Source organism: Aplidium turbinatum, chromosome 11, assembly GCF_918807975.1.
Source record: "Aplidium turbinatum chromosome 11, kaAplTurb1.1, whole genome shotgun sequence".
NCBI lineage: Eukaryota > Metazoa > Chordata > Ascidiacea > Aplousobranchia > Polyclinidae > Aplidium > Aplidium turbinatum.
The window spans coordinates 18,564,552-18,579,058 of record NC_137482.1 but is presented as its reverse complement, the minus strand read 5'-3'; the positions used below and the strand labels follow the sequence as shown (position 1 = coordinate 18,579,058).

At 36.5% G+C, this 14,507-nt stretch overlaps 1 protein-coding gene across 1 annotated transcript in view; it reads right to left on the bottom strand.

Annotated features, from left to right (window-relative positions):
- The window catches only part of LOC145779508 (4-galactosyl-N-acetylglucosaminide 3-alpha-L-fucosyltransferase FUT6-like), a 31,638-nt gene that overhangs the window by 5,059 nt on the left and 12,072 nt on the right, over positions 1-14,507 (bottom strand). The window contains exons 2-4 of the mRNA XM_082591114.1: positions 3,481-3,531; positions 2,927-3,094; positions 1,102-1,336 (exon numbers count right to left, since the gene is read on the bottom strand). Of these exons, the coding sequence (XP_082447240.1) occupies positions 1,102-1,336; positions 2,927-3,094; positions 3,481-3,531 (454 nt within the window). The remainder of the gene's footprint in view (positions 1-1,101; positions 1,337-2,926; positions 3,095-3,480; positions 3,532-14,507) is intronic.

Genomic DNA, 14,507 nt, shown 5'->3' with positions numbered 1-14,507 from the left:
TTGAACCCTTTGTTGAAAATATAATACAATTTGTATAAATTTATATCGTTTTCCAAGACATCTGGCTATTAACATCCCCCAGGACTTGTTTTAGACACACAGAAAGACACTAATAAAGTTTGCAAATCGTAAATCGCACAAAGTTTACGCGATTTACGCTTTTTTTAACTAATCTGTGGAAGCAATTTCAGAATCGCTTACTCTGTTGAGTTTTTTGGTAGTTTTTGTGTAGCTGAGTTTTGTGTTCTCTAATTTTAGCTGCAGTTTTTGCGCGTTCGTGTGTAACAGCTACCTTTAATAAGTTAATAGCTGTTTATCTGTCTATAAATTTCATACAAATATTACCCTGAAAGTGTTTCCAGACAGCGCTATAATCCATTATTTGAGTGTAATTTCGCAAAAATTTTCCGGGGGAGCATGCCCCCGGACCCCCCTAGAATACGCGTGCCTTCGGCACGCTCTAACCCCCCATCAGTTTTATTGCTTTTCTTGCTTAACCCACCAAGATACGCCACTGCACATCAGGTGGCGATGTCTTCAATTAAACACTTTGTCGTTCTCTTCAATTCATCAAATATTTGGCCCCCCCTAAATTTTTTTTCTGGCTACGCCACTGAAGACAACATCCAATCATAGACCGGACTCAACTTGGCGACACTGGGGTGATGCTATTGTGACATAGATAGACACTATAGCATAGAATAAAACATGACGCAGTGACATAACACGAGCTTACATGTTTAAATTAAACAAAACACATACAGGCAGGGCGCTTGAAGGGATAATTTAGACCCGGTAGCAATGAGATCCCAGGGGCCTTAAATCAGGCACATCTAAGCAATGTGCACTACATCTGAAGAATACGCGATAGTTTTTTTAAGTTCCCTGGCCTTTGGGAGAGGTTACGAGCACCTAAAATCATCTCGGGCCGAGATTCTAAAGTACCCATAGACTTCCTTGTCAAGGTTACACGTAAAACAACGTGTAAATCAACGTGATTACCAAATGGTATAAACGTGATTTTATTAACTGGTGTCATCTAGGCCTACTAAAGAAAAATTTAACGTAGTATTAAGTTTAAGTTCATTTTCAAAGACTTACAGCAACTCGCTTTTTTAACGACAACATTTCTTCCAAATGCACGTTTTGTTTGTGCAACTGAGAAAATATTCCCTTGCCTATTTCGTAACGACTCGATATATCTGCATCTGTTCGATAACTCATAGTCCAGTTGATAAAACCTCCGTCAAACTTAGCAAAACTGGTTCTTTGTTCATAATCTGAGACGTATGAAGGACTTTCGATTGTATGAAACACAAAGACTTGGTTTGGATCTCTGAAAATGTTTGTGTGAAAACAATAAAACATAACAAAACAAAACTTTGTTTGGCTAAGTTTCTAATCTAGGGGAGAGTGGGGTTAGTTGGATAGCGGGGTTAGTTGAAAAATAATAATTTTTTTAACCCTCGATAACTTTGTCAAATATTTACTGCCAACATGTGAAGTAGTCTATAAAAACACATAATCCATGTTAATTTCAATTTGTTCAGTCAAGGTATACCTGTTTGGCTGACAATTTTGTATTTTCTTACTTTCGAAGTAAAATTTTTGGCGTATTAAAAAACATCTTATGCGTCGATATCGTTAAAGATAGGCAGAAGTTTTTTGGTGTGTGTCAGCTGTGGGTGTTCTACAACACTAAGAAATAAACAAATTTTAGTCCAATGCATCATGCTTGAATATTTTAGGAAAACAGTTTGTCATATGCTAATGGGGTTAGTTGGAAAATAGTGGGTGAGGTTAGTTGGAAAAAGGTTTGACATTGGTATGACTATGTAGTATGATACGAGCATATCGTCGTGGTATGATAATAAGCAATGTAAGCTCCAATGTACTTGTTTTAAGCAGACATACATTGTAAAATTTTAATTTGAATAACTTGGAATGTGCTATAACACGGCATCACAAGTTTTAACAATGCGTTTATTAAAAAATGTTTTTATGATGATTAGGTGTAGAATTCATTGCATTTTGATTTTAAAGCAAGTAAACATATTTGCTTACAACCCCATGTAAATGTTTGTTGGTTAAAAAAAGAGTATCCATGCAGTTCATTAGTGGGCATTAAACTGACGTTTTTCAACAAACCCCAGGCATGGGATTAGTAGAAAAATTAATTGTATGTTTGTTTATTTTTAATTTTCATTAAAAGCTGAATTGACTCAATACTTATTTTTGGTTGTATGATAGAGGACATCATAGATGATAATTTAAGCCGCTTCAAGTTGTCAGGTTATGCACCAATTGTTTTAAATTTCACTTAAAAAAAAACTTTCCGACTAGCCCCACTCTCTACTACTGCAAAATTAAAAGATTTTCATAGGGTGATTTGTAAAATGCAAATCACTTGACAACAATTTCCGCTATTTTACTATAATGCTTTGTTACGGTACTGCTTATTTTTCTGTGCTGTTATGATTAATATGAGTTGTTCAGGATATTGCTATCATTTATTTAAAAATTGTTGTTTTATTTACTGAAAGATAATAAAAACTCTTGCTGTGGAGACAAAACTATAGCAAGTTGTCAGGCCGTTGATCATTTTATAAAGCTTTGTAACAGAAGGGGTGAAGTTCTCGGCTGCGTGGCTAAATGGCGATAATGTCTGCATGACGCCCGGAAGAAAGTCGGTTCGTCACAGCTCCAGTGATGACCTTGTCTCGGAGCTAATTTTGAAAATATTGGTATTTGCTTTTGACGCTTTGGTACAAAATAATGAGTTATGCTGTTTTTTTTTGCTTAAAAATATCTAATCATCACCATAACATGTGATTCTAGAAAACTTCTTCCTTTACACAGCAGGCCAGACACTAATCCTAAGCCAACAATGTAGGTTTAAACAAAAATAATAAAACATCTAGGCTACCTGTAATGTTTCCAAGGCATGACTTCGTTATCAAGCGCCGTGTAATGAAAGACAACAGCTTTTGCGTCTTTCAATTTCGATCTGTCATGCGTGACTATACAATCTCCCCAGTTGCCATCCGAAAATCCACCTTCTACACCCCAGTCCTTTCGCCAGTACAAAATGTAGCTTCATAATCCAAAAGCAATGAAATAAGTTTTCATTTAACGAAATGTTTGGGATGTTCTCAGTTAAATGAAATTAGACAGAAATAAAAAAGCCGGTTTTGTTTGTGACAAAATTGAAATTACAAGATTCAAAATTTATTTCAACCTTGATTGTTTCATATACAATCTCAAGATAATCAGACATTTTAAAGCTTGTTGTAAAATTTGAAATGTTGTAATTTTCATCGTTCAGTTGATATAATTTTCATTTGAAAAATTAAATCTATTTACAGAATTTTGTGCAAATTTTTAATCAATCCAAGATCAATTCCTTTACTTTTATTCGATTGCTTTGTTCTGAAAGTGCAAAACTTAATACTCAACGCCAAGGAAGGCTTTCCAACTTACTTTCTATCTTCGATTTTTGAGACGGTGTAGTTCGTTGCAGATGCTCTAGAACTAAAATAAGAAAACATTATTTAACTTCGTCGTCAGCACAGGGGCAGATCCAGAGAGTAGCCTTATAGGAGGTGATTTTCAAAAAATACAATGATGTTTAAAGTAAAAGTGGTTCCCAGGGGCGGATTTACCTATGGCGCCGCGGCGGCCCCTAAAATTCCAATTTACTTTTTATGTCTGCATGCAAATTTCCTTTTCATGCTATACTTTAACTTGTAAATTTCCATTTTACTAACATAAAACAGTGCGTGATGTTTAGTTTCGGCAAGTAGACCTACTAACCGCTGATCACGGTAGCCTACAAGAAACAATGGACATTATATGAAATACTAATTACTAATAAAGATACTTTTTTTAACTCAAGTTTAAATAATATAATGCATGGTAGCATAGTTAATTATATTTATTAACTATGATGCCATGGCACTCTGAACTTCTTCTTAGCCTTGAGCCCATCAGAAACGAGTTTGAGTGCAATGTTTGCATACTTTAGGAGGAAACCAGGACTTATCTTTAGGGCCGGATTTAGCTGATGGGGGGCCCGGGGCATTTTTAGGTCGGGGGGCCCCGTGCAAAAAATTGCTTGCGCCTACGGCGCGAAAAACCACCTCTACGTCTACAGTAGCATTAATCCAGTACTACACAGCATTTTGCAGAAACTTTAAAGGCTGAAAGAGAAAAAATAACACAAAATCACATTTTTTCCACGTAGGGGGCCCTTCGAAAGTCGGGGGGCCCGGGGCACTTGCACCTTCTGCCCCCCTAAATCCGGGCCTGCTTATCTTGATTACCCGGCTTCATGTCAAAGTAATAATAATGCTTGTTTTTATATAGCGCTGTATCCATCGCAGAATGCGTTGCTCCTCTGCGTTGCCTCATGCATACTATCTGGGTTGTTTGTACAGCATTATACTTGTCAAAGGCATATTTTATTAGCCTATAGACCAGAAAAAAAACTTCTTGCAGCAAAGACTTGGTCTTAGCAAAGGCTTAGAATAAAATTTCATTTGTACAAGTATCCATTTCAGTAGGCCTACCTTTTCAATATAAGGCTGCATTCATAAACACATGACTTTCGGGCTATTTTTTTATGATTTAGGCCTACTGATTTACAACTGCTTTCATTGAGTATTCATGTCTCCCTTACGTTAATCACAGTTCATTTCAACCGTTGCTTGCGTTTTGAACTTTCGTACAATATGAACCAATTGAACTAGACAAGTGCAATTATGACATCATAATGGTAAACAGGGCTAAAAATAAGTAGCCTAATTTGCTAATTGAAATCTTTTGAGTATCGATTTCAAAAACATTTTCATCGTCGAATATTTTGAAAACTAGAGTCAATTCGAAAAAACTAAGTGCATTTTCGGAATCAGGGGCCCTGAAATACTCTAAAATGACTCTCTTTTTTTGTGCCCAAATTTTTTTGTTGGTCTGTGATTATAGGTTCATTGACCGCGAAAAGGCTGTAAAATCAACTAAAATGGCACTAAAAGCATGCATGCTCAAATTAGTAAAACACACGAAAACCCAATGTTGGTATGATGCTGAAGCTGAACTCTGTGAACTTCATAGAAAAAAACAACTTGCATATAAAAAATACATTAGAAAATCATCTGAAATAAATAAATCCCGGTACAATGCTCTGAGAAATTTTTACGTAAGATCACTCAAACTCAAAAAGCAAAATCATTTCAAAATTGCTCTGTTAAAACACAAAAATGATCTGAAAAACACCTGGAGTGTTTTAATTCAGCTATTAGGAAAAAGCAAGTGCAACAAATGGTCCCGTCTGGTTGCTGGAGATAAAATCTTAATTCACAATAAAGCTGACTGCTTTAATGAATATTTTTCTTCAATTGCATCAAAGCTAGTTGATAAAATTCCAAACACAACTTCACAATTTCAGACTACCTTCCCGATCCTATTAGTAATTCAATTTTTTTACAGCCCACCACCGCTCTTGAAATTAAGAAAATTCTCTCTTCCTTTCAATCCAAACTAAGTTGTGGCATTGATGAAATACCAACCAAAAATATAAAAGCTTCCCCAGACAATATAAGTTACTTACTGCACTTGCACATATATTTAACCTATCCTTAACGAATGGCAAATTCATATCATCATTCAAAACATCTAAAGTAATACCTGTATTTAAAAAAGAGAAAGCAGAAGACTGCAGTAATTATCGACCTATCAGTTTATTATCACCAATTTCAAAAGTACTTGAGAAAATAATGTACAATAGAATATACAATTTTCTAGAAGGCAATACCTTCTTCTATGGTCAGCAGTTTGGTTTCAGACAAAATCACTCAACAAGTCATGCAGCATTACATTTTGTTGATAAAATTTCAAATGCAATTGAAAGAAAAGAAACAACACTAGGTATATTTTTGGACCTGTCCAAAGCATTTGATACTATCGATCACCACATTCTGCTAAACAAACTTTACTATTTTGGTATTAGGAGTATAGCCCAGGAATGGTTCAAAAGTTACTTACAAAACAAATTTCAAGTTGTAGAAGTATCTCACTTAATGTCTGCTAAACGAGAAATATGTTATGAAGTACCACAAGGATCGATCCTTGGACCACTATTACTTTTAATCTATGTTAATGATTTTTCAAGATGTTTAGTACACTCTGAATCTATAATGTTTGCTGGCGACACCAATTTATTCTTTTGCAGTAAAAATTATGATAAACTTTTCGAAATGGCGAATGAGGAAATGTCAGGAGTAACAAATTGGTTAGCAGCAAATAAGCTATCACTAAATGTAAAAAACAACAACATGTTATTCAATAATACAAATAAACTTTCAAACCTCTCTTACACACTGTCTATATGCAATCAACCCATTGAACGTGTCAACACTATTAGTTTTCTGGGCATTTTGCTGAGCGAAGACTTGTCATGGAAACCCCACATGCTATCTTTACTGCAAAAACTTCGCAAAAACTTTGGAGTGATCTGCAAGGTTAAGCCCTACCTAAACACCAACAATTTGATTTGCCTTTACCATTCCTTAATTGAAAGCAATCTCCGGTATTGCATAAGTGTATAGAAGCATGGTCATGTAACTGTTTTAAATAAGCTTCAAAAGATTTGCAACAAATTTATAAAAATGATTGCAAAACATGAATCAAATCGCTCTGAATCCAATAATTTCTTCACAATTGACGAACTATACACAATAGAAACTGCAAAATTTATGTTCAAACTCAAACACAATCACTTACCCCAATGCTTTAATTCTCTATTTCAACTTAATAACAATTTGCACTCAATATCAACCAAAAGCAACAATCACATTTTCCTCCCCTACTTCTCCAAAAGACTGACTCAACAATCCATTCAGTTTAGTGGAGTTAAAGTGTGGAACAATCTCCCGAAAACCATCACTGAAATTGAAACCTTTTCAATATTTTGCAGTAACCTGAAAAAGCCTTGCGTTCTGAAAATTAACCTTCAACAACCTATGCTGTAACTCTTTAATTATTTGACTGTATTATTGATTGTTGCACCAAATCCTGGTATAGCATGCCTTTCCAAATGCCACTTTTGTAAATTTATCCTACATATCATTACGGTCGGCTGCATAGCCGAGTGGTGAGAACCTTGGAACGGCAATCGAAAGGGCGCTGGTTCGACACCGCTCAAGAGCATGCGGCTGTGTTTGTGGCAGGACACTTAAAGGCATGCCTGAAGGTGGACACGAAGATTGGCTTCCTTGCCTTGCCGTCCACTTAATCTAAATGTTCAACCACAGGGTATAAACTTGGATACGACAAACAAACAAACAAAAAAAATTACTATATTATACATTAACATATCTTACTATACGTATATCTTATCATATATTACACCCGACTGGATAAGGATGATGATTACTATCTTTACTCTTCCATGAATAAGCTACCATACCATATTGCATAATTTAATATTTGCCAGATAAGAATATATCACTAAGTTACTACCAGCTTGCATCTAACTACTGCCTGATTATTATAAGCTATTATGTTCGTTCAGAGGATCGCTTGACTTTTCGTAAGATTATTATTTAGGTTGGTTTGGAAAAGATGCTTGAAACAACTCAGACACTACATCCTTCATCGGCACTACCAAAGAATCTCCACCTCTCATTAGCGATACCAAAAACACTCCATCCCTCATTGACGCTATAAAAGATGATTCAACTCTTATTAGAAATACCAAAAACACGCTGCTATATCGTCATGCTTTTTATGCTCTTACATGCACAGGAAATTCATTTAAAAAAACAAAGCTTTTTTAACTATTTTATCTTGATAATGAGCTGCCATATTATGTATTTGTTCTGCAATATATAGACTACTTAATATCGTTGCTGGGAACACTTTATTTCTGTATGAAATCTGTAAATAGTCCTTGTTTTGATAGTTTGTTACGTAATTTCAATATGTGTGTGTTACTGTGTATATTAGTTTGTTTTTGTGATGTTGTTAGGTTCAGTCGTGTTCTCATTGCTTTAAGAATTGGCGCTCCAGTTGTTCCAAGAACGAGGAGGTGACTGATTCTTAACTAATTCATCAACTTATTTTAAAGTAGGCTATCAGGTTTGGTGGCCGTGCTTAACTATATTTATTGATGCATATACCGCAATATTAGATCCTTTCATGCACGTCTTACCCCTTTTCCTTTTGTTAGTGTTGTTACTGTATTTCTTTTTCACGATATCATTTCTTTTGCATTCTGACAAAGAAAAATAAATTGAATTGAATTGAATTGTGATTATAGGTTCATTGACCGCGAAAAGGCTGTAAAATCAACTAAAATGACACTAAAAGCATGCACTATTAGTGACTTTCAGACTTGGAGTAGGGTGAAGCATGGCCACCTAAAGATACGGCCTGATTTGTCACATTTTGCATAAATTTCCAGGTTTTTCTAACTTTGAGCAAACGTTTAAATAAATTTTTCTAAAAATTATATTTTTACGCTTTCTTTATTCTTTTCCCCAGATAACACAATAGGTTTTAACATCTTCACATGTTGAAAAATAAAGAAATTTTGATTTTGAAGATTTTAGTCAGACTGTTAATTTTCAATAACAGTCTGATTTTGCGTTTTTCAACTTACTTTTTCTCATTTGTTACTGCTTCCCCAAGGCAACAAAAAAGTTTTATGTCATTAGGAAACCACAAAAAGTAAGAACATCTCAAAAAATGTCAGTCAAGCACCAGCAGTAGCTGTAATCAAAATCTGTAAAATGTGACAAATCAGGCCGCATCTCCAGATGGCCATGGGTGAAGATGTTCCACGTGGAAGTTAACAGAGGAAGTGACGTCAAAATCACGTGGTCAAATTTTGAGAAATCCCCTGTGCAGATATTGCTAAACCACTTCAAAATTTACTAATTTTTTGGAAAAATTCAGAATTTCTCCTTGGGTGAACCTGGGTCAAAGGTCAAAACCCAACAAAAATTTTAGGTTTGCAAATATCAGTGAGCAAAATGCAACATGATTCCAAACTGATAAAAATTTTAAAGAACATTAAGGAAAATGAGCCACCCTAATGAGTAGTTTAATCGTATTGTTTTTTTGCTCAACTGCATCATTGTCAGTTCACTATATTTTGTTTTGCTGATTTGTCTCTTATTGCTGCAAGCGCTTTGTTCATATTGAATTATTTTTTTATTTGCAATATCTTAACTGAGTACCACTCGCTTGTACTAAGTACACCTAGGCCTCACCGTTTGAATATTTTTTTACAAAGCATTTTTTGGCTCTGATGCACCAGTGAGCTTTAGGCACTCCATGTTGGTGATTTATTGAAATGGATTTTGGTAGTTACCTCTTTTCATTCACTTGGAGCAATCACTGTTGTATAGCCCAAAGTTTTAGTGGAAAATACCTAAATTAACATTTCACGTTCGTTATTGCTTTTAATTGCCACGAGCGGCATTATGGTATTGCTTCAACTTTACAACTGATTGTCACTTGTATAGTTGTGGTGTTGATTTGTGATGTGGGAATGACTGGTAGCCTACCTGACTTAGATAGGCAATTTTATTGATAAAAATGCAAAAAAATTTCCCAAGCCATTTGCGGCGAGGTTGTTCCATACTTTTTTGGCGCCCCCTAAAATTTTGCCCTAAATCCGCCACTGGTGGTCCCATAGCCTACTTGATTCAAGTGTTGGATATGAGAATATAAGCAGTGTTGGGCGCGATAACTCATTTTTGGGTTAAGCGATAACGATAATCGATAAACAAAAAAATGCCTAAAGCGATAACGATAAACCATAAATCAAAAAAAAGTTGAGCGATAACGATAAAATTATCGCCGATAATGTCCGATAACAATTTTTTTTTTTTTCTTTATTAGCGCTGCCCCATCCCATGCAGCACGAACTGATTTCATTAACATGACGAAAAATCGAACATAATATACTGTAAAGGGACAAAACTTTTTGTAAGCTATGCATGAATAGAATCGCAACAGCGGCAGTGGGTATCGAATCTTCAACCTCTTGATCCAGAATCAAACCACTGAGGTAACCGCCGAGCTTATAATTTTACCTTCAGATACCAGTTGGATGCTTATATCAATTGAGTTACACTGCCGCTTACGTGCAGTAGGCAAAATAATTAAATCAAATGAAAATACCATAAAAAATTCCAAACTTCGTATTTTGCTTTCTGCTTAAAGGGCTGTTTACAGCAAAGTCAGCAATAATTAAAAAAATTTCAAAAAACGCAAAATCAAACGAAATTTATATCGGAACAACAATAATGGATTTTTCAATGTTAAAATTAGCAATTTAATGCCAAAAACTCTCTGATAAACTCCCTGAGCTTCCGATCCTCGGATTCTACTGAGTGAGTTTGCAGCGCTTCCCCAGTTCTCTGTCTGAATTTTAAACGATTTTTCATTCAAATTCACTAGGCTATTATTTGTTACGTTTTTGTCTCTGTGGCCTCTCCTTATAAACCGATTTCTTATTATGTTGATTAAATTAGTTATTTGTTAAATCTGATTTGCAAAATTACCATTCAGCATTCATAATATTGTTGCCCCACGAAAACTTATGGCGTTTATTATGTGACCGGCTTTTTTTATGACTTGTTCATTAGGTTAACATTTTGGTGCTCTCTCACTTTGGGCAGGTGGCCCCCCGCCCCCCTAGTGCCGGTCTTAGAATATTTCGCGCCCTGTGCAGAATATGCTTTTTGCGGGCCCCAATGACAATTTTCATCCAATTTAGTAGCGTAGCTAGGTATTTTGAAAGGGGAGGGTGGTGTGTTTGATGGGCGGCGGGCGAATCCTGACGGCGTGTTTGCCGAAGGCGACACACAGCGGCGGGGAGTCTGGGGGGCCCTCCCCCAGAAAATTTTTAAAAATTACTTTGAATTTGGGGCATTCTGAGAGCATGTTCAACAAAAATTCGGGTATGAATATTACTGTAAAATGGTGCTGTCCGGTGGCATAGCAAAAGGATAAGATCATGCTTTCTTTGGCATGTTTCGGAAATAAAGCTATGTTTCTGTGTTGAGTATGGATGCAACCTATTTCGTCCCCTGAAAAATTCGTACCACCTAAACGGTCCCCCAAATTTCTCCAGCGGTTTCCCAAAATTTGGACTTGCAACTACAATAGAAAAGTAATGGTTGTTTCTCGCTATGTCTTGTCGATAATAAGAAATATAGCCTACGATCAATAGTTCACGTCCGGAAAAAAGAATAAGTGGAGGTACAGCTAACAGCTGAATCAAAGAGTTATTCACAAAAGAAGTGCACCTTCGATACTCGTCAATGTTTATTTCTGATTTATGGCGCATAATGATCAGTTTTTACGTGTGGAAACATAACAAGCAGAAGCCAACAAACACACTTTGTTTGGGCAGGCACTTTTACGTAGTATACTGTCCGAATTCCCTAACGCAATCATGCGTGACCTATATGACATCACTGATAATTCAGTCACAATTTTCCTTATTAACTCCATTGATTGCAGTCATTAAGATTCTTCTTGCACTCAGTTCAGTTGCAGAAGAAAAAATAGTATTAGCAGAAAGTGGGAATCGAACCCACGCAATCGAAATTACTACTCCTTTGCCCTAACCCATTAGGAAACGCTGGTAGTGGCGATGCATTCAGTTAAATTTTTTTGTATCAAAATCTTTGGATAAAGACGACCTCATAATCACGTGTTGAGTCACATGACTGAAGTTAGCTGATTTGCGTGTACGTTTTTCGATGGTCACGCATGGTTGCGGTTACCTTTTCGGGCAGTGTAATACGTTAAAGTGCCAACCCTTTGTTTGATTGTGCAGCAAACTCGTTTGGCGGCCGTGTTGGGCAGCTGTTTGGTCGCTGTCACAATCATTTAAGCTGTGCCTTGTCGAATAATTCATTTTATGTTGCGTTGATTGTATGTAGTTATGGCTGTTTTTTGGTATTTAAATGAAACACTTGCGATCTCTTAAAACTACTTAGCGGTCACCCAAATCAAACCTTTAAAAAAAAACTGCTTGCATCTTTTCTCAACGGTCATACAAGCCTATCTACTTCATACTTAGGCTACTGCATGGCTAATTTTCATTAACTTTAAAAGGAACAACTTTTAACTTGCTACGCCCCTAATCTAAGCCTGGGCTATGCAATAAAATCCCACTCTCCAAAGTCTTGATCTTGAAAAGTGCGGTAAAATGCACGATGCTGCAATCAGAGTTCTCATTCTGCTGCAATGCTTACTTGAAAGCGGCCTCGTATGCATAGGCGTAGCCAGGGGGCGAAAGGGGCCATGGTCCCCCCCAAAATTTTCCAAGTTTGGATTCCGAAGTTGAGCCATTTGTTGAAAATGCAATAAAATTTGTAGAAATTTATTACGTTTTTCAAGACATCTGGCTATTAACAGCTCCAAGGACTTGTTTCAGACACACAGAAAGACACCAATAAATTTTGCAAATCGTAAATCGTGCAAAATTTACGCGATTTACGTTTCTTTGAACTAATCTGTGGAAGTAATTTCAGAATGGCTTACGCTGTTAGGTTTTTGTGTAGTTATTGAGTTTTTGTGTAGCTGAGTTTTTGGTGTTCTCTAATTTTAGCCGCAGTTTTGCCCGTTCGTGTGTAAGAACTACCTTTAATAAGTTAATAGCTGTTTATCTGCTAATAAATTTCATACAAATATTACCCTAAAAGTGTTTCCAGAAAGCGCTATAATCGATTATTTGAGTGTAAATTTTCAAAATTTTTCCGGGGGATCTTGCTCCCGGACCCCCCCTAGGATACGCGTGCCTTAGGCACGCTCTCTCTCACCAGTTTTATTGCTTGCCTTGCTCAACCTACCAGGATACGCCACTGCACATCAAATGGCGATGGCTTAAATCAAACACTTTGCTGTTCTCTTCAATTCATCAAATGTTTGGCCCCCTTCAATTTTTTTTTCGCTACGCCACTGCTCGTATTGCGACACGTTCACAAACCAGTTGCCAATTTCATTCGCTTTTCTTCAAAGGAAGCTGTTCCGCCTGTGCGCTTACATTTTAATTGTAAAATTCACTCGCTATTGCCGATTGCAGCAAACAACAAGAGAATTGTTGCATGCATTTCATTGCATTGCAATTTGCAACTCTACAAATTATTGTGTTGTCAGGGCCGTCGCTGCAGGGAGGCGTGCCCTCTCCCCTGACAACGACCTGTGCACACACACTTCAGGCACTGAAGAAGAACTGGTTTCAATTTTAGTTTTATTAACTAGGTGGCTAGAAAAACATTACTTTTCATGGTCCTTCCACTTGTGTGTTGATCCGAAATAAATTTATAGTTTCGGGAGAGAGTTTGCTTTTTTATACCAAAGACAGGCAAGACACAACAATACCACAGGGTTGAGCATTACAACAGTATATATTTTTTACATATTTACAAAATAGTTTAACATTCAAACGTTTTCGGCTTAACCTAAGCCCTCATCAGGATTCTGAAAATATTGATAAAATGCAATAAATTTCAACTTCTTGAAGGTAACTAGCTAACTAATTGTAAGCATCAAGAAATACGCAGCGGTTAAAAGCAATAGTGTGGAAAACAAACAGACGGACGGAAAACAAAATTACATTAGAAAAAGGCACACATGACTACACATAAATTTATCGACGACAACCAAATTTTGCCTTTGGCGATAACGATAAACGATAACTGAAAAAATAATTGAGCGATAACGATAAGCGATAAAAATTTATCGCCGATAATTATTGCCGGTAAATTATCGCCGATAATACCCATCACTGAATATAAGGTTTTCGTTGTAGCCTACTAAGCGTTCGGCACTAAGGAGTAGGGTGGCCAGTGCCTTTCTCTCGGCCGTCTTTCCTGCAGCAATTATGCCAACCCAATTTATACACCCTAGGTAGAGGTGAGCGGTGTTTTCAACAACCAGCTGAAGAAGGGAGTCGAACCAAGTTTGCATAATTGGAAAGCCAATTATCTTTATCCATTACGCCATTCCACCGTATGATGTGTAGGTTTACATTAATCTGACCTTGCAAAATGCAAATACATCGTCGATAAATTTACTTTCTGTGTTTTATAGAGGAGGAGCGATTGCCTTAATCGTCCTCTTCTTATTTGGATCAGCCACTGTATCAGCATCATTACCTTCACTTGCACCAGCACCATGCAAATCAAACTTTGCAATCAGTACCTACTGTGTTCGAAATTGTAAATTAATGTGTTAAAAATATGAGTTTGCGGAAGCTAAATCAATGTAAAAATGACGGATTCTGCTGTCTGGTGACAACCGGATTGATTAGAAGAATCAGGTGCAACAATCGTAAACATGGAGTAACCACCTGTCACGATTGAATCTTCATTTAAAGATTCTGAGGACAGAATATGCAACAGTCAATACGCATGTAGATTTTTTTCGACTTTAGAAGATCAGTGAAAGGGGAAAAAATGTCCTCGATTGTAAGATCCGGACGATTT